Source organism: Silene latifolia, chromosome 3, assembly GCF_048544455.1.
Source record: "Silene latifolia isolate original U9 population chromosome 3, ASM4854445v1, whole genome shotgun sequence".
Classification (NCBI taxonomy): Eukaryota; Viridiplantae; Streptophyta; class Magnoliopsida; order Caryophyllales; family Caryophyllaceae; genus Silene; species Silene latifolia.
This window is the reverse complement of record NC_133528.1, coordinates 7,228,715-7,256,138: the sequence shown is the minus strand read 5'-3', so window position 1 is coordinate 7,256,138 and position 27,424 is coordinate 7,228,715. Positions and strand designations below refer to the sequence as shown.

Below are 27,424 nucleotides of genomic sequence, written 5' to 3'. Positions count from 1 at the left end.
TAAATGACTAAATTACTCGATTGTACATTTACAATGAACTTACACAAGATTAATTACAAATTCGTATGTAAAAATTTCTAGATGTAATTTTACTGTTCGACCGATTAACTACTTATACTGTATTTAATTATTTTAAGTACATAAATGGATATATTTAGTGGTGCGAAAAAGTAGTGTGAACTTTCTTACGGGAGTAGAGATTATATGTCCCATTTTTGTGTCTCATCTCATGTCTCGTTACTTTTATCTTGCGACACATCATCATTCACAAAACAAATTTGATAACATTTTCTCTTAAATTAATGATGTGTCCCGAGGAGAGTATAATGAGATACGAGATGAGACACAAAATGGGACAGACAATCCGCTCTCGTCTTACTGCAAAATTATTTACAAATGAAAAATGAAATAAAAAACAATCTTGCATTTATTTCACAAAGCATTGTCAAGCTATCAGCTTATTACATACTCATCATGTTCAAAATAATTATAGTTACCCGAGTGAATGGTAAATTATTGTCAAACTAAGAGTTAGAAGAAAAATGAAAGTAATAAATTAAATAATAATCTTCATTTTCTATATATAAGCCCTTGAGGTGGTGTACATACTACAACCACTCAAAAAACTTTCTTCAACTCTTACAAACCCTAAAAACTTCACTTTCTATCACAGTAAAAAAAAATGGAAACTTTTAGCCCTTCTTCTATTAATCTCCCATTTCCTTACAATTCTTACACTTTACCAAATGTTACTGTTTTTACCCCTCCTCCTTTTACTACCAATGTTACTACTATAACAACAACCACCATGGAAACTCCCACTACTACTCCATGGATGGATAGTCGAATATGGAGTCGGATTCCACAACAACTCATGGATCGGATCCTAGCTTGTCTTCCTCCTCCTGCCTTCTTTCGAGCTCGATCCGTTTGTAAGAGATGGTATGCTCTTTTATTCTCCAACACCTTCCTTCAACTTTACCTCCAAGTTTGCCCTAATTTCCATTGGTTCATTTTCTTCCCTCACAAGAAACCCAACACTAATATGAACATTTATCGGAATAACCCTAATACTGAGGATCATAATGGAGGAAGCTGCTCGCCTAATTCTACTCAGGCTTACCTTTTTGACCCGTACGAGGTCAAATGGCATGTTATTTCATTCCCACTAATTCCATTAGGGTTTTCACCTTCAGCTTCTTCTGGCGGGCTCATCTGCTGGATATCAGATGAGCCCGGACCGAAGAACCTTTTTCTTCATAACCCACTAGTTGGATCCTTAACCCAACTACCCCCAACCTTAAGGCCTAGACTTTTCCCCTCAATAGGGTTATCAATCACCCCAAACTCAATCCTCATGACCTTAGCCGGAGACGATCTAATCTCGCCTTACGCGGTGAAAAACCTAACAACCGAAACCTTCCACGTCGACTCAAGCGGGTTTTACTCGATTTGGGCCACAAATTCAACCCTACCAAGACTATGTAGTCTCGAATCGGCCCAAATGGTCCATTCCCATGGTAGATTCTATTGTATGGACTATAACCCATTTAGTGTCTTAACCTATGACCTTTCCACCAACACATGGTGGAAAATCCAAGCTCCAATGAGAAGGTTCCTTAGGTCACCAAGCTTAGTACAATGCACACATGGCAAAATCTTATTAGTCGCCGCAGTCGAGAAAAGTAAGCTTAATGTGCCACGTAGTCTAAGATTGTGGGTCCTACAAGGATGTGGGACACAATGGGTTGAAGTTGAAAGAATGCCTCAACAATTGTATGCACAATTTGAAGAAGTTGAAGGAGGAAGAGGGTTTGATTGTGTTGGAAACGGCGAGTTTATTATAATTATGATTAAGGGAATTAATAAGGGATTATTGTTTGATTTTGAGAAGAAAAGATGGATTTGGATGCCTAATTATTCTGCAAATAATGATGTTTCTTGTGTGATTAGTGATTTGCATGGATTTGCTTATCAGCCTACTCTTGCTGTGCCTGTTTCTGCTCTTGTTCAGCAGTTATTCAGGCTTGAAAATTAATCTTAATTTAAATGTTTAATTAGTTTAGCGGTTCATGATGTGTGTTCTTAGAGCATGCGTTAGAAAAACCGTTATTTTATTAGTAGTTATAATAATTAGTCGTTTAGGAGTTGTATTATTAGCTTAGGTTAATTATGCATGTAATGTAAGTTAGTTTGTACGTGTTTTATTTTATTTTATTTTATGTAACTCTTTATCAGATATTAATTGTAGTGTATTATGTAAGATATTTGTGTTTTTTTAATATATCGTATTTTGTTTGTGTAATACGAGTGTTATCGTTGTCGGTAAAGTATGAGTGTATTGTGTATGTTTCATACTAAGCAACCTACGAGTAATATTTTTAAATTTTCTTACAAGAAAAAAGCAATAGATCCAATTAGTTATTAATCCCTTCGTCCCAATCATTTTATATACTAAGTAATTTTTTTTAGTCTTTATGACGGAATACATGTTTTGAATAATTAGTACCGAGGTAAACAATTAAAACAAATAAATAATTAGAATGGGGAGAGTACATGAACTTAAATCATAATTTATCGAAGATATAAACGATACAAGTTGATTTTAGTTCTCGGATTGACTGACTACTCGTATATATACTAATATATTATCTTTTAATCTTATACGAGTAATAATAAGAGGTTCAATTTATCGTATTAGACAAACCATTCTTATTTACGTATGATACATTCTTGTGATGACATTCATATATATATTTCTATATGTGATCTATCATTATAATGTTGTTAAAATTAATGCATCTCCGCTAATCCACTTAAAACCGTATTTGCCATTTACCGTTTCCAGATTGATTGATGGAAGTAAGATTTTTGATATTGATTATGATGAAAGCAAGCATGATAGGAAAATCGGAAATAACATTGCAATCGTAGGTTTTGCGTATTCTTTTTTATCTTTAACGTCAAAAAAGAAGCTCGTAATAACAATGGGATGAAATTGAACCATTAATTAAGAAGGTGAGAAGGAAGTAAAATAGGTTTTTCTGTTGTGTAAATAGTGAGAAAAAGGATTGTACATCAGATGTATTACCTCACACTTAGTGAGTTTTTTAGTTTTTGTGTATTTTTTTATGTTCTATAGAGTTTATAAATTACATTTTAATTTTACGACGTCAAAAATCAAATTTTTCTGAGCTTATATGTAATTTTTTTGAGTTATAATGTAATTTTTTGAGATTAATGCTTAAGTAAATGAAATCAAAAACTTTATAATAAAACTCAAAATTTTTAAATTAAAACACAAAAACTTTATGTTAATGCTCAAAAACTATATCATCTGATATACTACATCAGATGTGATGTATAATCCACTTACTGGTAAATCGTGGTGTTTACCATTTTTAAAAATGTATAATCTCCTCATCATGGGGCTCTCCTAAATACGTAAATGGTTGGTCAAAGAGTTAACTATATATTTTCATGGTAAAGATCGAATCCCTAACCTTATGGTTAATAAATATTTTCTTCAGTTTCTTATTGATTGACATCCAATTTATATAAAGTAAACATCCAATTTCAAACTAAAATTTTAGAGAATACCTAAACGATAATAAAATGATAATGCATTCTTCACATTCAAGATATCTCAAGGTATACGTAATTTAGACTTCATTTAGTAGTCATGCATTCATGCATGATGCATTTCCGGTGTAAAAGTGAAATTCAACATTATCCTTTGTTTCATAAATTAGATTGAAACAAAATTCTTTTTTCTTTCTCCACACTATATGCTAAAATTCGAAAAATAAAAAGAATTACGAAACATCGTCCAATTCTTTTTTTTTTTTTTTTTTTTTTTGTATTGAAACAATTTTTACTAACCTTCTGAAATACAATATCGACATGAAGAAATAATTAACACCTATCAATTTATGTTTATTCAAATTACCTAATTTTCAATTGCTCTTATAAAAGTTTGTGCCAATTAAAATTAAGTTCCAAATGTAAATAACTAAAGTACTTTAGAAAAAAAATAGGGCAGTGACCAAAAATGCACATAATTTAGTGGTGATATGATTGCATGCAATCAAAACAAAAGTAAAGACAAAGAGTTTACACTGAACAGTATTTTTTCGTCAACACTAGACGGAATGCATTGGATTGATTTAGACTACACAATGACAACACCATCCGCCCCTATTTTTTCCTCGTCCTACTTTTTAATTTCTACCCTCTTTTCCAAAGCCTCTTTAGTCTTTACTAGGTTAGGTTCTTATTTGAGCTCATTAGGATGATCGTAAAAGTCGATTTTGAATTATGGCGTTATACTCGGTATTATACTATTATCTAACATGTCTAACTTGAGGTAGGGTGATCGTAAAAGTCGATTTTGAATTATGGCGTTATACTCGGTATTAACTAACATGTCTAACTTGAGGAGTCGATAGCAGTCGAGTTAGAGGCTTAATAAGAGCATTCACCGTATAACAATATACAGTGAGAGTGATGTCGTGGCGTGCACATTGAGACGATGAGGTGACATGTAGTTCGAGGTATATTATAAAGGTCTAACGTATATTATGAAAATTTTGAATAATTGAATGAAATTCAAAGTTATTTTTAGTTGTTTTTATTACTTTACTGCTCCACTAATTCAACGGAATAGGAATACCAAATAGGGTCCTGGACTCCTAGTATTCCCGTCGTTCCCATTGCCAACATCCGATTGTAGTCCACTAGGGCCCAAAAAATAACTCAATCGTTATTCATCGTTGACACATTACTTCATGTTAGGGCTGCACATAAAGTAGACCAAACCGGTAAACCGGACCGACCCGGACCAGCCGGTCCGGTTCGGTTTGGACCGAATACAATCCGGTTCGGTCTCCGGGTTCATATCAATATTGTGACCGGTTTCCGGTCTGGTCCAAGCAAAAAAAAATTCGCCTCAAATAATTACCTTTAAAAATATAACCGGTCTGGTCCAAACCCGGAAAAAACCGGACCTAAAGGGCTCCGGTCCGGTCTGATCCGGGTTCCCACCTAATCGGTCCGGTCTTCGGGTTTGGGATATGAGGTTGTCCAGTCCGCGGGTTATTGCGGTCCGGTCCGGTTCTGGACCGGTGAACACCTCTACTTCGAATCGTCGACAATTTTTAATAAACTACCCAAATTATCTCTCTCATCCCAAACACTTCAATTAAACTATCGACAAATCAAAATTAACAACTTGTATTGAATAATTAACAACCTAATCAAGACGACCAATTACGAAACAAAATCATTAAACTAATCAACAAGAATCGATTTTTCTAAAATCAAAATAACGAAATACTAATTGAAACAATGTTAATCGGCGTAAAATGAATCGTTTTTTCTAAAATCAATATCAATTACTAATCGAAACAATGTTATACTAAACGACGTAAAACGAAATAGATTTAAAAAAAAAAAAAGATAATGAGCCACTATGCCTGGCCCTAGAGGTGGACAACATGGCGGGCCAGCCCGGTCTCATGGGCCAGAATTCAGCATCCCGACCAGAACATGGCCCAGCCCGGTCAGCCCTACAGGGCGTGCTAGTGTTGGGTTTTTTCAGCCCAACCCGGTTTCCAGCCCGTTTTTTTTTTTTTTTTTAAAAAAGTAAGCAGCCCGGCCCGACCCGCCCCTATAGTGCCGTACCCGGGCCTGACCAAAACCAGCCCGGCACTATGTTAGTGTCGTGCCAGCGCTGCTCTACCCCAGCCCAAGCCCAGCCCGCCCTTGGCCCGCACCAGCCCGTCCCAGCCCAATGAGCACCTCTACCTGGCCCTCACCGGCTCACCCCCTAGGCGAGAACGTGGAACTAGAGCTTGCAAAATTGGCCTCACCCGAATAACTCGTCCCGAACCCGACCAACATCCAAATTCAGGACCAACCAAAACTCGAATTGACCAAAACTTATTCAATCCGGCCCGAATAATTATTATCGGATAGTGACTGTTCCCCATATAACTTGAAAGCAACCAACCAGAAAATGACCCCACCCGACTCGGCCCAGCCCGACTTTTTTTTTTTTTTTTGCAAACCTGAACAAAACAAACCCGAATTAACCTGATCCGAACCCAACCCGTTTGTCAGATCTATGCGAAACCACCACGTCTCGGCCTATCTAAAAAAAGGCCAGCCCAGAACAACAGTAAGAACCGTAACTTGTCAAGCCCACACACCGTCACTAGACTCACTACTCACAACTCACTAACACTTGTCAACATTTCTTCAACTCTCAACTTTGTTCCATTTTTCTTGCACAACACACTAAACTAAAATCTTCACTAAATTCTTCGCCTCACTTCATCAATGGAGGAACAAATTCAAGCTACGGATACTTCTCAATTGATTCAAGCTGCTTCTGATTTCGCTCTTTATCCTGGTACCTATTTCCTACGTTATTTTTTAATCGAAATCGAGTTAGTCGTGTTTAAAACCGTCTTTAACTTACTAAATCAACCACATAGTATGCGAGGAGCTCGTTTTACGCTTTAGACGGTCTTATACGAGAATTTATGTTTTCAATCAATTAGTTGATTAATTTCTTGCATTGTTTGTTTTATTGATTTGCAGGAACACATAATGAAGCGTCGATCAACGAATTTTTCAATCGGTTTCCTCTTCCTGCAATCATGAAGTAATTAAATTGAATTTTCTCGATTTTTATCACTTTTTTTTTGCGAAATTGAATTGTAATTTGCTGTTCGAAATTGTTAGCTGCATTATAATCGTGTTAATCATCAAATTAATCCTTATACTTAGCTTTTTGTTCTACGTCTTACTGATTTTTTTGGCATTCAGTATTGTATCATGAATATGCGTTTGTAGAAATTATGCGCGCTAATTGAAATGTTTTCGATTCTGCAAATTGAAGTATAATAATTGTTACTGGCTGCTGTTGTACTTGTAGTTGTGTTAACGTCGCTGAATCGTTGCGATATTAATGTGTTAATATTGCTGAATCATTGAGATATTTGTTTCTGTGGTAAATATACCTTGTGTTGCTAGAGTAGAGAAGCGTTTTCCGCGATCATATATGAGGTTTTGTTGTTTCGAATACATATGTTCCTAGATATCCGATTCATAGTTGTCTAAAAAAGTATCCGGTTTGAAGTTACTCCTTACTCCTTGCTAGTTACTACTAGAGCTTTGGTGAATGAGATGGAAGTGTGGCACTATGAAGATATCAGTAGTTATTTTGGATTTTGAGTTAGCCTTGTGTATTTTGGTTGGTGTTTTGGTGTTTCGACTTTTGATTGATGTTTAGTGTTTGTGTCACTTGAGGTTTTGTTTCCATTTGGTAGTGCTTTGCACTCAATTTTCACCTTCAAGGTGTGAATATAACGATGTAGAAAAATGTTCCATATTTATGAATAAATAACTTTTAGGTAAGGACTATGTCATGTTATTATTCTATAAGTTGGAGTGTTCAGAACTTTGAATTGTTCCGTTCTAAAACATTTTAGGTGGTGAAAACAAATAGTCTTTCGCAGCTTGCCAAAATAATTGAGTGAATTAGCGAAAATAGTGAATGAATGAATATACACTACGATAATCTAATTAAGGATCCTACTTGCATGATTTTTGACAAGAAGTTAAAAAAAGCGTGGTGCCGTGGTGGTGTAGTAGTAACTTACTGATTATGCCAGTCTGATTACTGTTTTGTCTGCATGTAGCCTTTTGCAGACCAACGCAGGGGAATCAGATTTGGAAAATGCTCTGGTTACCTGTCTAGAAAGAATCTTTAAGTCAAAATACGGTTCATCTCTCATTCCGCAATACATGGTATGTTTGCTATTAGAAATTCACCATTCTTTGGTGGTGTATGTGGTATCATCTGATTTGAAATTGCTACTTTGTGCTGGTATATAAAGAAAACTAGACGTTCTTATCACTTTATCAGTTTGGGTGCCTTGATTGTTGATGCCAGAAATAGTCCAAGTTGGTCTTGATCAACTAACAAGTCTACGTTCAGACACTTGTGCATCTTTTTCTGATGGCCCCTGTTAGTTTCCTTATTAAGAAAAACCATATTATGGATAACCACGGAAACAATATACAAAATACAGAGACAAAAAGTCTTCTATTAGAACCCTACATGTGGCCAAAGAAATCAAGACCTTACAAGAAATCTTTTATTAAAACATGCAACATTGTAACTAATCATTGTTGCATAGTTATTTGATAAATTTGATTCCCTAGAATTTGCTTTCTTTATAGTAAAAAGTTGAAGTTGAGTTCCGAAGCTTTAGTGCTTCTTAGATTGCAAACCATGACTGCAAGAATGTTTGCGTCTCCCTTCCGCCTATCAGTGGGACTACCACTAAAGTGATCTTCAACCTGTACTTTGAGAGTTTTGGTGCGGTTACAAGCTTAATTTTATGCTCAGCTACCTGTTTATGTTATCTATGAGTTTATTTTCATTTCATTTATAACGAGGCATGCACTTAATCAAGGACTTCTAATCAATATGGTCGCAATTTTCCACAGGCATTCTTACAAGCTGGTCTACAAGCAGATTCTGAAGCAGTGAAATGTTTGGCTTGTAAGACCGTATGTATATCTGAACCTTCCTATCTCTTGCATCAACTGCTGCTTGTGTTGCCTACTTTTTTGTTTGACAGCCATTAATTCAGCAGTAAAATACTATTAGGTATAACCTATTGAGGTGGATCTGTGTTTATTTAGGTAAATTTATCTTTGCGTTAGGCAAGCCACACCATCCATGATATATGCTCAAGGAGCATTCTTCCATAAGGAGCCTTCTCTTAATTTTGTTCATAACTTGCATAGAGGGAAAGGTTCATTTCATGGCTAGTTGTTGGAGCTTAAAGCTCTTTTTTAAATCTATTTAACTGCTCTATGCTGGAGCTTGCTTGGGTCTCTGTATTTCTGGAATACTAGAATTCGATAATGTTTGGATCTTTCTGATTCTTCTAATGTTCTTCCGGGGAGGCATAAGGTTTATATAGACCTTTTTATACTCCATCGATAATGTTTGGATCTTTCTGATTCTTCTAATGTTCTTCCGGGAAGCAATAAGGTTTAGATAGACCTTTTTATACTCCCATCTTGGTCACTACAGCTTTAGAGGGCGCGGTGTGCGTGTATGCGTCGGGGGGGGGGGGGGATGATCCTTGTTGTTAGCTCTCACGAACTCTTTTAAACATGAACTTTTTGCAGGTATCTTTCCTTTTTGAGAATTTGAGTGATGAGTCTGTTCTCCCTGCTCAGTTAATAATCTCAAATGATATATATCCGCTGCTACTTTCTTGCCTTGTTAGCAGGTAAGGCATCAGTTTATGGTATTGTAACTTTTGCTGTCTTTGGAATTTCTCACTTTCAAAGCTCTCTTTTGTTGTTGACCACTTGACCTGTTGAGATGTGTAGAAGAAAGAAAATGTAAAAGAGCTAACCTATGACATGGTTGCCTAATGTTATATGAACATGTAACTTTCGATACTAAATATGCTTTGGTTAGTGTGTCTCATACGTATTTTAAGCATAAGCTAGTTGAAAGAATCGCGTAACCCAGGTCTACAACTATGTACAATATTTTGTTTCTAGACCTCATTGTACTTTGTGTTTCTAAATCAAAGATCTGTAGTTTAAGAAGTGATCATGGGCATTGGGCACTAGTGAAAAATAAGTGAAATTCTTTGGTGCCGTAGGTGTGCCTTGTACATGAGCTGCATGTAGCTAGGCTACATACTAAGAAATTTCCATACGTTTCTAGTTCTTTTATTATGCCTTCACCTTTTCTTTACTATCGTCTGTCTTAACTTCTATACTTGTTCGTTCTTTTCAAAGTTCCAAGAGAATATTACTGCACAAAACTTTATTCTGAAATTACAAATTTGTTCGTAATATCTTCCCATCTTCTCCATGGGCTTGCGCCTTTGTCTCGTTGCCCTGCGCTGTGATTTAAATACATGTTCTTTATTTGCAGCGATGAACAAGTTGCAACTGCTGCTACTGATGCCATTAAAAAATTCGCAAGCACTTCTGAAGGAATGGTGAGAACTTTGCCACCAAATCTTAATTACTTTGTTGTATTATCTGTATCTTTTGAGATTGATGGCTATTACGAACTGTCTATGTAGGCTACTATATTTCCAGCTGAAAGCAGTGAATCAACAGACCTTGGGCATCTGGCTTCCAAATGCTCTTCACTGGTAATTAAGGGCCTTCTGTTTTTTGTTTTTTGTTTTTGTTTTGTTTTTTCTGAATTTTTTCCTTTGTTTTACATATGTGCACACAAGTATGTCTACTAAATCTTTTTACTTAACCGTTCCTTTGAAACATGCTCACGGGCCTCAGTCATTAATTGTTATATCCTGCTCATCCATTCCTTTCTCCACACACATTTAAATCTCAGTTTGTTTGGAATTATAAATTGAACTGAAAAATTACTGAAACACAGAGAGAATTTGAGGATGGGAAAGTAAATTGTAACATGTAATTTTCTGAATATATAGCTACTTTCCCTGGAAGAGTATTTGTTGAAGATGTCCTCTCTCACCATAACAAACCTGTTTATATTTACCTTGCTTTAGTTTTACAACGTACTTGTCTCATTCGTCTTTATATTATTTTTCTTTTACTTTTGTTTAATAGCCTTGACTGTATTGCTGGATTCAAGCCTAAACGGATTCGAATGATGATTCATGTTAGCCGACCTCAAATCATGTTGGGCAAGGGCTCTTTTGTTTTTTTGTTTCTAACTAACCCACTGACCCTTAGCTGCTGCTAGACATGGAAAGTTCAATACATTTATCTACATTTCTATGGCCTTAGATGCCTTTTAATGCATATCTTTTTCTTTGGTTGTCAATAGTTGGTTATAGATTTTCTATATCAAATTGCCTTGAAGACTTTGTTCTTTCATTCTTCTTCTGTTTCTTTGTTAATAATGCTTAAACTGAAAGAAGTCACATGTGAAGAAACTACCATATTCTGTCAGGGATAATCCTTCATGTAAAAATGGAAATCTCGAAAGAAGATAAATTTAGCCACTAAGTTGAAGGCACGTTTGTCCATTAGGGAGCCTTTTCTACTCCTTCGTCTTCTTTGACTTACTTTCTGGTTTATTGAACCAGCTAATGGAGGACCCGCTGTTTATGCGCGAGCTTTTATGTTTGTAGCGAGATGAAATATCTTGGATTGAAGCGGTTTCCTTTTTCTAGGATTCCTTTCTCTTTTGCTGAAGTTCTCATCCTCTTGGTGTTTCAGGGACGTATTCGTATTCTATCATTAATAGTGAAGCTGTTCTCAGTTTCCTACGCAGTGGCATCAGTGATATATAACTCAAATTTACTTGGTTTATTTGAGGAAGAAGTGAGTAAAACGAATGATATACTGGCAGCGCTGAGTGTTTTGGAACTCTTATATGAGGTAATTATACAATCTCATTTCTCTGTCCTTCAAGTTGTTACTTCTGTTTATGAATATGCAGCAGATAACATGATGGACCAATATGGAGCTTATAAACATGCTACGCACTATTTTCATGCCATTATGTTTAGGAAATGTTAGCTTTTGATGTCTATCTTTTGTGTTGGAGGTTTCGAAATAATGTCCCTATAAATGCATAATTGGATGTCATTGTAAGTGTCCATAGCGCACTAGTGCTCTATGTTTATAGTAATGTTTTTCTCTTTGAATTGTCTCCTGATAAGGTAGAATATCTTATTTTACTTCTAGCTCATAGATCACGAGATCTGTATATAAACCCGCACTCCTGCAGAGTAAGCTCTTGCAGGAAGTAGATCAACTATCCAATGTTCAAAAGAGGTGTGTTTCACCTTCCTACTTGAAGTTGGATTAGAAACGTGTTAATATGTATAGGACTTATGTGGCAGATGTTAAACATACATAGCTTATGTTTTGGCTTGCTTTCTCTTATCCAATCCTCCAAGGATAAAATGAAAAAGGCCTGATGTTGATGCCTGAACTCCTGAAGGGAGGTCCTCACTAAATAGTATCTATATACTGTAATACAGAATCCGGAGTAGAAGTACGTTGCAGCGGCTCCATACTTATTATCTGTTTGAGATAATAAGTCCCATTGTTACTGTTTGTATCTCATGCCGTCGTAATGTTTACGCTACTTCATTTAATACTCGTATGAAATCTATTTCTGTTCCAATGTAACAGCTGACTGAAATTGAACATGCTTCTGAGTTCCTGCCAAAGACAAGTCTTCTTCAATTACTTAGCTCTATAATAAGGTATATCTCAGGAATATTGTCCCCCATTGAAAACAAAAGAAGTGTTTTAATGCAAGCAAACTGCAAAATATTTGTTAAAAAGTTTTCAGGAGCGTAGTAATGGAATCTTGCTGCTGTTTTTCTTTGTTTCAGTAACAATTCAGTGGATTCAATTTTAAGATCAAGATCAGTAATGATAAGTGGCAGAATACTGTCCAAGGAAAACGTTTTTACGTTTGTTGAGGAAACGGGTAAGAACCCAGCAGTTTGTCATATATTAAGTTATTGTACTCCTGAGACTTGTTTCGACAAGAAATTATGGTGCTAGTATCTGCCAATCTGTCAAGTAAAGGCCGACCTGGCTGTCCTCTCATTGTTACTTGTTTATTTGTTTTTGTTACTTTTGGTGTCTAATCTTATCCATGATGGTAAATGGGAAGACATGATTTGGATATCGCGGAGATGTGTTTGACGTGCTACTTGTATAGCTACATGCTGTACTTAAAACATAAAAGCAGTATGGGGGTGTAGATAAAACAAGATAATGATGTTCTATGATAGTTTTTTTATTTTAGTTTTTCTTGCTGTATAATGATGATGGGAATTGGAGACTGATACAATAATATATGAGTGGTTATTGAATTCAGAAGGATATAGCATGGAGGTAGGGAATACTGGAGGGTCTTTCCATGGTTTCAGTTTTTCATATCTTACATAGGGAAGAGAATGGGAAAAAGTTGGAGTGGTGGCATGCGTTTAGTTTTAGACCTATCTTCTGTTCCTTGTTCATGAGAGCAAGTGAGGGAGGAGTTGATGATGGTGAATAAGAAAATGTCGAGTAAGGGAGTGTGCTAATTGCCAATCTGCAATTGGCGTCTAGTCTCAGCTTCTGTTTATGTGGGCTCAGAACTGTTGTTGGGAAAGGAACTCTGTTGATAGTATTTTGTTCAGAATTTAACTTGAAGGCCTTTGTTCAACCATCCAGCGTATATTTCTATTGTTCACCTACTTGAAAGTTTGATGTGTCTGGTGGGTACCAATTCTATTGACAGGTTTAATTTCGCATCCTTATCTAGTTGTACATCATTCCCCATGTGATACCCACCTTTTTTTCCTTCTAAATCATAACTTCTACCTCGAGTGCTCCTATTATGTGTTGGGTGTTCTTGCTCATCTAACTAGAGATGCCATACGTTAGCTCAACTTGGATCAGGTATTCGCTCAGACCAGTTTTTGAAATAATGATGACTAGCTTGGCGTAACAGATCTATCGTTATTCTACATTAAGCGAGGAGCTTACATGAGATTGATTCTTTGTGTAATGTCAGGTGTTCTTTCAATAATTGAAGCAATCAAAAAAAGGCTTATGTCAAATGAATCAGTGAATGACAATGAGTGTGAATCAGCACTTGAGGCCATTGGTCAAATAGGGTCATGTAAGTTACCTGACTATTTTTGTGTGCTTTCAATGGATATACTTGTGATTTAACAACTCATATCGGGTCTTTGATTGAGATGCTTCGTTAAAAAATTAGCGTTCTGTGGAGAAAACATTTTATTACACCACTGCTTGTATAATGGTATGATTTTATCTTATAGAATAAGCATTCAAGCCGGTCATTCGGAAACAGTCTCTTTGTGTTGTTAACACAAGGGTAAGACTGTGTACATCCGGCCCCCTTATCCCGCAATTTGCGGGAACCATTAAGGCAATGGGGTAATGTTGTTGTAATAAGCATTCGAGTCAACATCAATAAGTATAAGCGTTTGCCTTCTTGTGTGGTGTTATGGTTGAAGAAGAGAAAAGCGAAGATATTCAGAGAGTGATTTTGTGTGGATAAATTAACTTGTACTTAAGCCTCACTTGGACTCATGTTTTTGGGTTGGCTGACAATGTGATTAAGATACTTAGTGAATTCTTAGCCTCTTAGGTGTACGGGTTGGAGACGAATAGTCCTGTGGAGATGACAGTAGGACAATCTTCCTTAAATGGATTGAGTTTGACACTTAGAAACACATGTGCTTATCTGATATTGGTAGCCAAGTTTGAGTAGCATAGATAATTTAGTTTTGTAATTTGTACTCTATAAGATGTTTGATTTTTATGTCTCTGTCTATAAGCTTACAATGTTGGGTATCTTCAGTTTTGATTTCGACTATTTGTTACTTTCAGCGGCGCGTGGAGCAGAGTTGTTACTCTTGAGGTCACTAGAAGTAGTAAAGTTTGTAACCAGCACAAGTTTTGATAGGCAAAGACGGGGTAAGCAACTGGTAAGTAGTCCCTAGCCTGAAAAGTGTTGTTTTCCTCTCTGAGCATACAGTTTGTTTCCAAAAGGCTAAGATAACCTTGCCTGTTGTGTTGTTTCTAGTACTTTTTTGAGTCAATTGTTTTAATACTCCATTAGTAGGGGCTTGAAATCTTGTTGGGATCTGGAAATTTTCATCCTCTGAAGGGGTTTAGGGAGTGTAAATGTGTAATATAGGGGATAGTCATGTTAAACATGGAGTATATGCTTGATCCAATCCAACAAACAATGAAGTGGATATTTCTACTTATTGTTCAGAGATATCCTTTCTGAATCCTGAGACGTGCACCGTGGGTTAACCGTGGGTTAAAGGTTTTGTAATGGTGCAAAATGACAACTAATGTTGGCTGGAATCATGATATTAATTAGTTGATTAAATGCAATCCAAGTGGCTTTTAGTGCGTAAAACGACTTGTCTCTAGGATACTTGCTCAATTTGGCATTCTTAAGTTGCTTAGAAATTGGATAAGTTACTTGGTAAATGAATATAATAATAGTTCTTTAAATGTTATACATAGGCTGCGCTGCATTCTCTTGGCAACATAGCTGGAGTGAACAGATCTGAAAACAACATATTACTGGGAAGGGATGCTGAAGAAAATTTCAAACGTTTGTTTTATGAAATTGCGTCAATGACATCGAAATTGACACCATCAGTGAGTCGTTTCGCTGCTTTTACTTCTCCCCAGCTTCTTGTGGCATTTAGTTTTTGTTACGAAACAAAACAGTAAGCCTTTCACGGATTTAACAAAAAGGATTAATAAGTCTTTCTAACAGGCTAACACGAGAGTCTCTTGTCCTGGCAGGGTCTGTTTCTCTCAGTTCTGAAGCAGGAGTCGGAAATTCGTGTGGCAGTAAGTATTTAGGATAACTTCATTTTAGTTTGTATTTAGGATAAACCAGCTGATATAGATCAGTTCCTCGTTCATATTGTTTTCAGGATAAACTTATATCTTGAACTATTTTCTTTTTTGTAGCCTGTTCTCATTCTTTCTGAAATTTATCTGTGTCCCTTCTTTTTAGGGTTACAGATTGATATCTGGTTTGGTGACTCGAGCGTGGTGTTTATCGGAAGTCTGCTCAAGACAAGATATAATAAATATTGTAACAGATGCTTATATTGAAAGCACGAAAATAGGTGCGTATTTCCTCTGTCCCTGCTAATAATTAATGTTTGCTTTTAGATTGACATTTTATCTAAGCTAATGCAAGTGGAGGGAGGAAGTCCAAAACCACTCTCCGCCTCACCAAACATATCTAAAAAATAAACATAAACTATTGGCGGGCGACATACTAGTATGGAATATAAAAATTATTACTCCCTCTGTCCCGGTCATTTATTGTCCTTTTCTATATTGGGGTGTCTCAGTGAATTGTTGTCCTTTCTATTTTAAGAATGAACTTGATGAACAATTTGATCATTCACACTCAATTTGTTCCACTTGTCACTTAGTAATTGACCTCTTTCTCTTTCCTTGGTAAATGTGCCAAAATCAAAGAACAATTGACCGGGACGGAGGGAGTAGTAGGGAGTAGGGACATGAGTGCATCTCACGACTTTACGTTCAACGTTCTCAATGTTCTCATTCTGTATAAAATGGTTCGGTAATCAACTTGTGGAGTTGTGGTTCTATATGATGACTTTAGACGGGCCTTTGCAACTCATATTTCACTCTAGATCTTATGCTATGAATCTAGAATGAGAATTAGCTTGTTTCATTTGTCAGGCATGGAATCCAGACATGAGTGCTGTCTGTCAATTAACAAGGCACTTTTGTCGAGCAACCTTAAGAACGATTCTGTTTTTGTTGGGATATTGACCAAGGTATGGCATATCAAATACCTGCTTGGGAATATGTGTTTTCATTCTGGTTTTGTTTTTACTTGTTGCTATTGAAATTGGTATACGCATCTTAGTTCCTTTGACAATCTCCAAGAAAGGACTTTTCTAACGGTTGGTCTTGTGTGAGACCATTGAATGCAGACGACCAAGTCTCTCTTATAGTTGTCTAGATATTGAACCTGAGAAATGGGACCAACATCCCGTTTTTTCCTTTCTTCCTCTCCTTGTAGTTGTCTAGATATTGAACCTGAGAAAAAAATTATCTTCCGAGTTGACTTCCATATTCCATTTCATATCCCAATACAGTCTCATCTTGATACAGAATAGTAATATGGTTCATTTTTTTTATTTTTTATTTTTTTGACAGTGATGAAAAGATGTATTACATAATGTTCCGGCTCTCGGAGCCCATAATACATCCATTATCTAAAACTAAGACAACATTATTAATACAAACTAATAAAACTAAGGTAGTATGTAGTAGAACGGAATATTGATAACGAGCGATTGAACCAGCTTCACCATCACATCTGACTTCCAGAAACCGCTGATACATACAACCCGCCGGGTGACAATAACAAGGTATACTTACGCTCTTGCGAAAAGAACGTAGAAAGAAAAGGTGAAAAGCAAGACGACGAAGTCTGCCATCAAACCTCCCCTTTCCCTCTCCTCACCTCCAGTTTGCAGGAATCGTCAAATACTGTGTGTCTGATAATATTAATACTGTTTAGTTAGTTACATAGTTGAAGTTGTATTTTAAGCGTCTGCAAAGTTTAGTTTGCTTCGATACAATTGAAACTACTAACTTTAGTCTACTACAATGTTGGCGCAGTTGCAGGAAGCGATTAAAAGGGGTCCATATCTCACTCAAAAACATGCCGACGCAATACCTGCTATCATGACCGACCAAAGGTTCTAACCTCCTGTTCGCAAAGTATGATACAATCAGATGCTTTTAAGATGAGAGAACGGTATTTCAAAGCCAACTTACCTACTTTGTTGAATCGACTTTGATCTTGCGCTCTTGCAGAATTTTATTACATTTGTAGTGAAATCTCTTGGTACATGGTTGTTGGACTGCACTCCAATTTCAGGGCTCGGGCGCTCAACAAATATTCGGTTTAGCCCTTGGTCTGTTACTTTGACTAAGCTACATTCGGACATTGTTTGATTAGTTAACGGTCGTGTTAAACATCGTCGACACTTTTACTAATTATCGTCGACAATTAACACATCTTTCTAATTTTGCCCCCCAATAATTTCCCCTTGTCTCTCTCTCTCCCTAATCTTTCAAAGACAAAAAAAAGACGGTTTTTTGGAAAAAAATTGTAATTTAATTTACAAACTTTTCGATTATAACGGTTTTAAACATACGGTAACAACGATCAAGTTAGTAACGGTTTTAAAAATATTTTTGTCCGGATTTTTTTTTTTTTTTGTTGGATCCTAAATCATCGAACTGCCAACAAATGCATCGTAGATTCGTAGAGCAATAGCCTCTCCTTCTCAGAGCAATGGCCTGTAGTTGTTCTCATGGCAAGATAAAACTACGTACATGTCCTCTTATCCAACATTTGCGAGTGTCTTTGAGTATTGAGTTAGACTCGGTATATTGGCGGGTTAATATCGGAGGAAGTGAATCTAGCGTGTTTTGTTCTTTCGATCTATGATTAATTGATTCTCTTGAATATTTGCCACTTTCTCTTATTCTTGTGAGTTTATTACTCGTAATTACTAATTAGGTAGTTTGTCTAACTCGAATATAAAAATAAGTAGCATGGTATAAGGGCATAATGTTTTTATTGTTATTAACTTATTATTATAAAATCAACCTAAAAAATGGGACGAAACTAAACACGATTGATCGCGGCTTCAGCAAGTAAAATACTCTCTCCGTGTACCGGTCAATTGTTTACCGGTTAATTGTTATCTATTTCCTTTTTGGGAATATTACTCAATTGTTATCTATTTTATTTTTAGTAAATTGTACACAGGTGGTTAATTGTTGTCTATTTCCTTTTTGGGAATATTACTCAATTGTTATCTATTTTATTTTTAGTAAATTGTACACAGGTGGACAAGTTGCACTGTGACTCTGTGAGGTAGGCAAGTGTGTGACTCTGTGAGGTAGGCAAGTGATTATGTAACTCTTTAGCTTATTACTCGTATCATTTTTCTCAATTTTTTGTCATTATCTTGGTCTTTATCTCTAAACGAAGATGATTGAAATAAGGAGAGTATTGATTAGTCAAAAATTGGTGGCAATCTCCGTCCGTATAGGGTTGAGTATGCCGCAATAGAGGAAGGGCGCCCCAAAGATAAAGGCAAGGTCTAAAGGTGTAGTCTCCTAGTAAATAGCAGGCGGCGTGCAGTCTCTGCCTATCTCTATTCTCAAGTATTGAGTCTCGTTTCATGCACTTGACACGTTACACTACCTCTTCTTCTTCCTCTATAGTCCATACCCTTGTAGGCTACCTTCGACGTACTATTACGAGACAGCAAATCGATTATTGAATAGACTAATTGATAAATCGGTCAACGGTATTCTTTCGTTTCAATTATTTATTTGTCTTTAATTAAATGAGATAGAGGAAGTAATAATAACTCTCATCTCAATCGATGTATATCTTCTTACTCCTACCGGTGATGGATCTAGGGGGGTTAGCAGAGGCGCTCGCTCCCTCCCGATGATGAAAATCGCGAAAGTTTTAGTGGAAATTTTGGGAAAAAATTCGAACTCCCCTTATATCATTATCTGTTCGCCCCCGATAGGATTTTTCGCCCCCACAGGATTCAATCCTTGGCTCCGCCTGGCGCCTACGTCAGGAACATTTACATCTGCTGCCATGAAGACATTACGAATGTATAGTTCGACTGATTTAGTACGCTCTTAAACAATGCAAACGTTCCCATCTAAAGCGAATAAAAGTAGCAGTCTCGGGAATTATATACACTTCATTTCAATCAATTCTATATATAACTCACATGTATCTCATAAATGTATAGAAATGATTTAACTCACCCGTGTCGCAAAAATCATTTTTTTTACACTCTTTTTCTACAGTGAATTTTAAATGATAGAAGTCTAAATATTCTGTCACCGTATTTTCAACATAAATCTGCCCCGATTTACTCGTTTACTCGTAAGTCGTAACTCAATAGACAAAAGTTAATTACTTTGTAATTATATCACTATTTTTTTACTTTATATTATTAATGATGAACATGATTTATGATGGCCAAGATGGTTTGTTGCAAGAATAATGTAAATCCAAACAAAAAAAAGGTTAGTCTTGCTGAAGACGGGTCGGAGTAAGTGACGGATAATGTCACTTACAAAACGGATAGGGGGGACAAGGTGGGGGCACCCCATGTGCTTCCCTCTCTCCTCTATTTGGGTCATTTGTGAGAGAAAATGGTATCCGTCACTCCAAAGTGACACATACGTGTCGTCTTCTTTTGTGACAAAAAAAAAAAAAAGGTGAGAAAGAGAGGGGGAGGACAAAAGCGAGAAAGGAGGCGGACAATAATTCATGTCACCACGCTTGCGGCAGGACTTAAGAAGAGAGCAGCGGCTTTGTCTTTTTCTGGTCAAACCCCTCGTTGACTGGGTCCCACTTGTACTACAATAGCTCACCTCCCTAGTCATCTCTTCTTTTTTCTTTTTTTGTTTTCTTGTGATTTTTCGCCGCTTACATATTTACATCGCTCGTCACTACTCTGCCGACCCTCTCCACCTCTTAACCATCACTTCCCTCCATTTAAGAGAGGGCACGGGTTGGATATTCGATTCAGAATACTAATTCGAATTAGATATTTATAGTAGAAATTCGTGAAGTCAAATATCCATATTCGATCCAAATGTTTTGGAAATCCAATGTTCGAATATCTAAAAATAATCAGATCGGATTAGAATATGCATATTTTCAAATTTGCTTGAAAATTAAGTTTAAAACGCTATCAACTTGCATGATAATTTCTTTTTGTACTAACATATTTTTCTTATAGTTTAAACTTTTGTAAAGTATAATTGTATCAAGGATTTTTTCTAAAATGTACCTTTATGGCACATGATAATAATCTAATTAGGAAATTTTTGTTGAGATTATATCATGATAAATTAGAGGTCGCCTGAGATCCACTTCATTTTTGAGGGGGAGATTTTAATGGGGTCATAATTACTCAAGGATTTGATTGTGGGGGAAATTTTTCATGTATGTGAAGTTTGGCAAGTTGAGGTAATATCTACTGGATTATGAGTCAAATCAGTGCAAAAAGTAGAGGAATATGAGAAAATCACAATATTGTGTTCCTCTAGTAACTACTCTCTCCATTCAATTCCACTTTACATGTTTGTTTTATCACGTTTGCCAACGCGAATTTACGCGGTAAATATCTTTAGCTACGTATTTGCAAAAATTATAAAAGATATATATTTTTAATGTACTCTTAAAGACGAATCAAATAAGATCACACATGAATATATTTTAACTTATGTATCGAGAGAAAATTGAGGTTGAATGTTCGCTTGTGAATAGTGTGCAAAAGGGAAACATGCAAAGTGGAGTTGAATGGAGGGAGTATTACGGAAGGTGGAGGTCAATAATACATTACTCCTTCAAAGGAGGAAAAGTTACTGGGCTTGAATAAATAAGCCTCTACCAAACCTTTTTTTTGTTATCAGGGCACATTTTAGAAAAACTCTTGTATCAAATAAAAGCATTCTATTTGAGAATTATATACTATATTTGGCAAAATATTAACAACTCCGTATTAAACAGCTCATTAAATAAAAAATTGGTAATAAATGGCAAAAAAAAAACGGGATTTATAGAAAAATATATTTTTGGATCGGATCGGATATCCAAATGTTTTAATTCTAACATCCATACCCGATCCAAATAACAAAAGTTTCATATCGAATATCAAATTTAAACTTAACTTTCGGGACCGATATCCAAAAATTTGGATCTGGTTCGGACAGTAGATAAGTTCGGATAATCGGATTTTTTGCTCAACGCTACCTTCTCCAGTTCTCTGAAATTGCAACATTTCATTAAAATACTACTCACATATATTCAACAAATGTTGCAATTCTAGTGAATAAGAGAGTATATTTATTCAATGTAACCATGCTTCAAATGGGTAGGTTAGACACGAAGTTAGGATTTATCACTAGCAAATACTTCCTCTAATTTATCAATTTTTACATTCACGTTTCGTTCTGATTTTTAGGATTTCACGTGAATTTTAAGTATAATTATGTTTGTTTTAACCATATGTATACAAAAAAAAAGGTGAAAAATATGCTGAAAAAACCGTAGAAGAAAATGTTTACATATTACTGTAATTGGGTGGCTTAGTTGGAGAAAGAAGAGTGTTCACGTGCAGTCGACTAGAGAAGTGAAAATCATCAGGTAGTCGATTGTTGGAATCTGGGAAAAATGTCGTAAGCAGATGTTCGAGGATGGGTGAAATAATGATGTTCGGTTATATAGTTAGCTTCGCTATCATTAAATGAAACGCATTATATTTAGTTATTCGGTTGTTTTTGAAGTAAAATTAATGATAATTGACAGCTTCTTAAAAAACAAAAACATGACAACATTTTGACTCTATTTGGTAAGACATTTCAGCTACTTTATTTTATCAAATTTAACAAAATTTCAGGTACCTTGTCCTTTTATAAGTGTTCAGCAAGTAACTTATTTAATCAAATAAGTTATCTGAAATGAAATGGTATCTAAGATAACCTTTCAAAAATAAAGCACTTGATCTTATTTTATCTTTCATTTTATTATTTGAATTTATAATATTAAATAAGTATCATATCTTTTCACGTCATTTTACTGATGATGGGGCATATTCTGCACCGTTGACCAAGTCAACACACTGAGCAAGGTCAGAGACATCCACAGCAAAGTCAACATATCAGACAGCCTAGCCGACGCAGTCCATCGGCCTGTCACCCGGTCCCGACCGGCACCTAGCCACCGGGAGACATATCCGCGTACTCATATCCAAGACCCGTCACTGCCCGCCATAGGTCCATCGGCCGAGGGTAGAACGGTCTTTCCATCTGCTAGCCACTTGGCCACTACGTGACAAAAGGTGAAAGTCTATAAATACTCCTCAACCTTCATTGAGGAAAGGATCCCACAACTTAACCTAAATACACTATTCATCTGGTAATATCCTCTTTATCTCTCTACAATACATACCTAGCCAAGTAACACAACTTAATCCTTTAAGTTTACTGACTTGAGCGTCGGAGTGAGTACGCTTGCCACAAAGCCAGGCCCTCAGTTCGTTCATTGTTGCAGGAGAAGCCGAGAGGAACGATAGAGGCAAGAAGAGTTCAACTCAAGACATTATTCTACAAGCCACGGGTGGTAACGATACTTGCTCTGGAATTACACCCGGAACAATTGGCGCCGTCTGTGGGGAGAAGACACTAGAAGCTAGTCACATTCATTCTCAAACAAAAAAAAAACAACAAAAACCCACCCAAAAAGCTAAGAAAATGTCGAAACAACAAAACGCAGTCGTGACCGACGAAACCGCGTTCTACCAAGATGATGCTTTCAACAACTCTGGAGTCGTGCAGCCCTCCACCGGCGGAGTAACCCAACCAGAGTTCGGGATGCCAATGATACCCGACGCGCCGCCGCCAAATGACCGACCAGTCACCATCATGGGACAGTGGGTTGACGTAGCGAAACCGAAAATGCTCCCGGACCTAATCGCAATACGTCGTCACGCTCACACCGTCACGCCGACAAGAGCGGCGGAAACCGTCCCAGAGACCAGGGGCCCTAAACGTGACTCCGAGAAATTTGAACGGAGCACTAGGAGAAGCTGACCCGGTCAAGACGCCGGGGGAGCCCAAAGTGGGCGCGGTAGACCTAAGTCCTTCCCGCACTCGTGGGAGGGAGACAGGCGTCCCCGCCACACGAACGAGGCTTACCCCAAAGGAGCCGGAGGAGTCCGACTCGGCGAGTTGGAGAAGAAGTCCGAGTCGAAGAAGGAGCCCCTCCCGCTACGGGGGAGGAGCCGAGTTAGGGATGCGAGGAGCCGATCGCCGCGTGTCGTTCGACACGTGGTTAGGCGCCCCTCAACGCCTACGTCCTAGAAGTCCCTGTGCGACTAAGCTCAAGTTGTCACCTCCGTCATACAAGGGAGATAGTGACCCACCCGACCACGCCGAGGCTTTCGAGTCTTACATGTCGGTATGGGAGCGGCCCGATGAGGTCCGTGCCGAATTTTCCCAACAACTTTGCATGGGATGGCTCGGAGCCGGTACAAAGGGCTTCCCGACGGCTCGGTGTACTATTACGCCGACCTGAAGGACGCTTTCCTAGCCCGATTCCCGCAACAAGAGAAGAGCCGTAGAGACATCCGACCTCCCGACTATCGACGAGGGAGGCGAGTCTCTCCGGAGCTATGTGAAGAGGTTTGATGGAAAGGTCCAGCAGATTCGAGAAATTAATCCCGAGCCGGCGGCCTTCGCGGCGATGAAGGGCCTCCCAAGGGGAGCCTTAAAAAATGAGCTCATCAAGAGCGGAGGCCTAGGCTTGGACGCCGCCAGGAAGTTGGCCGACCAAGCCATCAAGGTGGAGGACTATCACAAGACCTGGGTAGATCCCGGCGAGGCCGAGCACTCGAAAAGAAGAGTCGCCGGAGGACACCCGACGAAAGACGCCGTGACAACAACGGGTCGCGGTCCGATGAAAGACGCCGTGAGAATAATAGGTCACGGTCGGACGATCCGACCGGAAACGGACTCGGCGGGCGCCGGTGGAATTCAGAACGTACCACCGGGCGGTATAGCGATAAAACCCCTCTCGTCGTATCACCCGCCGAGGTCTTCGCCCTGAGCAAAAACGAGGGCCAGAAGTGGGAGAGACCCCCAAGCCAAAAAGTGACGGTGACACGAGCGATCTTGAGTACCACGCCACACCGGTCATTTAACCAACGATCGCCGCCATCCGAAGAATGCAATAGAGGAACCGATCCGGAAGGAAGCCTCGGCAAGTACGTTGCAAAAGGCCAAAAGACTGACGCCGGCAGTTCAGATAAGAAGTCCGTCTTCGAGCGGATAGGAGTGATTCATGTTGTCATCGGGGGCAACGAAAACGGAGGGTCCGCTCATGGGCACAAACGACACCCGAACGAGCTATATCGGGCCATCAACTTTGTGCCCAACTCGGGGATCCCCTCTGCAAGTATCCCCGATATGATCGTTGGAATAAAGGACTACGAAGGGGTCATCGCTCCTCACAAATGACCCGCTTGTAGTCAATTTGGACATATCCAACCACCTGGTCAAGAGGTGCATTGACACAGGCGCATACACGAACATCATGTTCGAGAGAGTGCTTTCTCGGCCTCGGCCGAAGATCAAGGACTTGAGCCCCCGCACCAACCCCTATACACTTCTCGGGGCCGGCCTGGTACCGCTGGGATCAATCAGACTCCCGGTGACGTTCGGCGAAAAGAATGCGGCTAAAAACGTCCTCGCTGAGTTCGTGGTCATCGACGGCTCGTCCGCCTACAACGTTCTCATAGGCCGGGTCACCCTGAGCGAGTCCGACGCGGTGATGTCCATCCGGCCCTAACACCGATGTATGTCTCGGACCAGGGGGAAGCGCATAAGCTCGTCTCCAAAGACGAGAAGGATGAGGTGGTCAACGTCCCGGATAGCCGCCCGAGGATGCAACATGCAATCCCTCAAAGAGGCGAATAAGTCCGAAAAAGGAAAAAGTCCGTCCTTACAGCAGGAGGGCGACCTCATGGATACAACTAGTGGCTGACTGGGAAGGTGCGCCTGTGATGAGCCATTAGGGCATTGGTAATCTCGTGAAAATTTATGTAGCGGCGGAGGTGTCCAAAATAGCTGTGGACACCCCAACGCATGTTTTTACCTAATGAAAAAACCATCCAAGCCTTCCATCAAAGTAAGTTTTTCCCATCAGTTATTTAAAAGAAGCCGACGCCGCTCACACACATCATACCGACAAGAGCGGCAATGATCAAGAAACAGACGCCGCTCACACCGTCACACCGACAAGAGCGGCAAATACTATGAAGAAATACAAATGCACGCCGTTAGCCACCCCAAGTAGTAGACGCCACGGCAGTCACCCCAAGAGGTAGACGCCGTCGCAGCCACTCCAAGTGGTAGACGCCACGTAACACGCTATCAAGAAACGTACGTCGGCTCACACAAGCACACCGACAAGAGCGGCGGTCGCAAGATTAAGAAATGTACGCGGCCACATCAAGTCACACCGACAAGAGCGGCGGTCGATCAAGAAACAGACGCCGCCACATCAAGTCACACCGACAAGAGCGGCAGCAAGATCAAGAAATGTACGCGCCACACACGTCACACCGAAAAGAGCGGCAGCGCTATGAAGAAATACAAATTGCCGCAGCCACCCCAAGTAGTAGACGCCACGGCAGTCACCCCAAGAGGTAGACGCCGTCGCAGTCACTCCAAGTGGTAGACGCCACGTAACACGCTATCAAGAAACGTACGCCGCTCACACTGTCACACCGACAAGAGCGGCGGTCGATTAAGAAACAGACGCCGCCACACACATTACACCGACAAGAGCGGCGGCCAAGATTAAGAAACAGTACGCCGGCCACATCATCACACCGACAAGAGCGGCAGCAAGATTAAGAAGAAACGTACGCCGCCACACTGCACACCGACAAGAGCGGCAGTCGCTATAAAGAAATACACGCGCCGCAGCCACCCTGGTAGTAGACGCCACTAGCAGCACCCCAAGAGGTAGATGCCGTCGCAGCTCACTCCAAGTGGTAGACGCCACGTAACACGCTATCAAGAAACATGACGCCGCCACACCGTCACACACGACAAGAGCGGCGGCCGCATCAAGAAATGTACGCCGGTTCACACCGTCACACCGACAAGAGCGGCGGCCAGATCAAGAAACAGACGCTCGCTCACTCACACACACACCGACAAGAGCGATGTCAAGATCAAGAAATAGACGCGCCACACCGTATCATACCGACAAGAGCGGCGATCGAGAATATGGAGCACTCGCCCGACGACACCGTCACACCGGCAAGAATGGCAATCACACTCGGAAATAAACACCTCGACGGTCCACGACCAGCGCAGCTTGATACTCGCAAAACGATCAAAACGCCTCGAAGCGTTGCACACCGAGGAACGCAATCTAAGATCGCCTCGATCGGGCCAAGGCGGAAGCGAGGAGGCGCCCGTTAATAACATAAAAAAAAAAAAAAAAAAAAAGACAAGGATGAGAAAAGACCTCGGCCAAGCCGGAGGCGAGGAAACGAGCTCTTATTAAATATGTTTCAAAGAAATTACAAAGAATACAGACAATGGCCGTCCCCATTGGGATGAGCCAAAGCACAACCCGCCAAAGTTGTACAAACTACAAGGAAAGAAAAGCAAAAGTTACAAGTATATCATTTGAAGCGCCAAAAGATGGCGAGAGGAAGGGTTTAGTATTTGGCCCCCGAACGGTGAAACAGATCTGCTGTAAACTTGTTCTCATCAAGCAAAGACATAGTAGTGTGTGAAGAGATAAGGCAATCCGAGACGCCAGTGAGCCTCGGTGACCGCCGCCTCTCCCTATGACTTTGCTTGCCATCATCGCAGCGGTAGCCGCATCTTCTTCAAGGGCAACCCAAATTTTTCTAGCGCCTCGGCCTTGGCCTCGGCATCATCACCGCCCTCATCCTCTCGGCTTCCACCTTGGCCGCCTTAGCCTTCTCAGCAAGAGCTGCTTTCTCCGCGGCCGCCTCCTTCTCCATCTTCGCCTTCACCGCCTCCTTGGCCTTCTCCGCCAAGGCTTTCTCCTTAGCCTCGAGCTTATCATCAAGCAGCTCGTCAAATTGGCCCCACGGAAAGGAACCATCGAGAGGGAAAAGCTCCCCGATCACTTCCCTAGCAGCTTCTTCGGCCAAATCCCGGAATTCAGCGCACAGTTTGGGGAGCATGACGGTTTGGAGCATCTCATTGTCCTCCT

General features: G+C 39.3%; 2 protein-coding genes across 2 annotated transcripts; both read left to right on the top strand.

Annotated features, from left to right (window-relative positions):
* The first annotated feature begins 613 nt into the window (after positions 1-613).
* Positions 614-2,305, top strand: LOC141645866 (protein UNUSUAL FLORAL ORGANS). Its single transcript, XM_074454044.1, has one exon. It carries the CDS (start codon positions 683-685, stop codon positions 2,036-2,038), a length of 1,356 nt encoding a protein of 451 aa, XP_074310145.1. The 5' UTR covers positions 614-682; the 3' UTR covers positions 2,039-2,305.
* A 3,915-nt stretch (positions 2,306-6,220) lies between these two features.
* LOC141646994 (uncharacterized) lies at positions 6,221-17,644 on the top strand. The gene is made up of 17 exons (XM_074455021.1): positions 6,221-6,412; positions 6,604-6,667; positions 7,707-7,815; positions 8,521-8,583; positions 9,214-9,317; positions 9,980-10,046; positions 10,134-10,205; positions 11,263-11,424; positions 12,187-12,260; positions 12,393-12,490; positions 13,568-13,675; positions 14,413-14,510; positions 15,064-15,201; positions 15,352-15,399; positions 15,569-15,683; positions 16,273-16,370; positions 17,224-17,644. Exons 1-17 carry the CDS (start codon positions 6,340-6,342, stop codon positions 17,308-17,310), a joined length of 1,578 nt encoding a protein of 525 aa, XP_074311122.1. The 5' UTR covers positions 6,221-6,339; the 3' UTR covers positions 17,311-17,644.
* Positions 17,645-27,424: the final 9,780 nt, after the last annotated feature.

What these genes read in the sequence shown, in the direction of transcription:
- LOC141646994 (XM_074455021.1), top strand. Translation starts at nt 6,340, where the DNA reads ATGGAGGAACAAATTCAAGCTACGGATACTTCTCAATTGATTCAAGCT. An exon ending in CAAGCACTTCTGAAGGAATG is followed by an intron (nt 10,047 to 10,133) that starts GTGAGAACTTTG and finishes CTGTCTATGTAG; the next exon opens with GCTACTATATTTCCAGCTGA. An exon ending in CATTGGTCAAATAGGGTCAT is followed by an intron (nt 13,676 to 14,412) that starts GTAAGTTACCTG and finishes TGTTACTTTCAG; the next exon opens with CGGCGCGTGGAGCAGAGTTG.
- LOC141645866 (XM_074454044.1), top strand. Translation starts at nt 683, where the DNA reads ATGGAAACTTTTAGCCCTTCTTCTATTAATCTCCCATTTCCTTACAAT.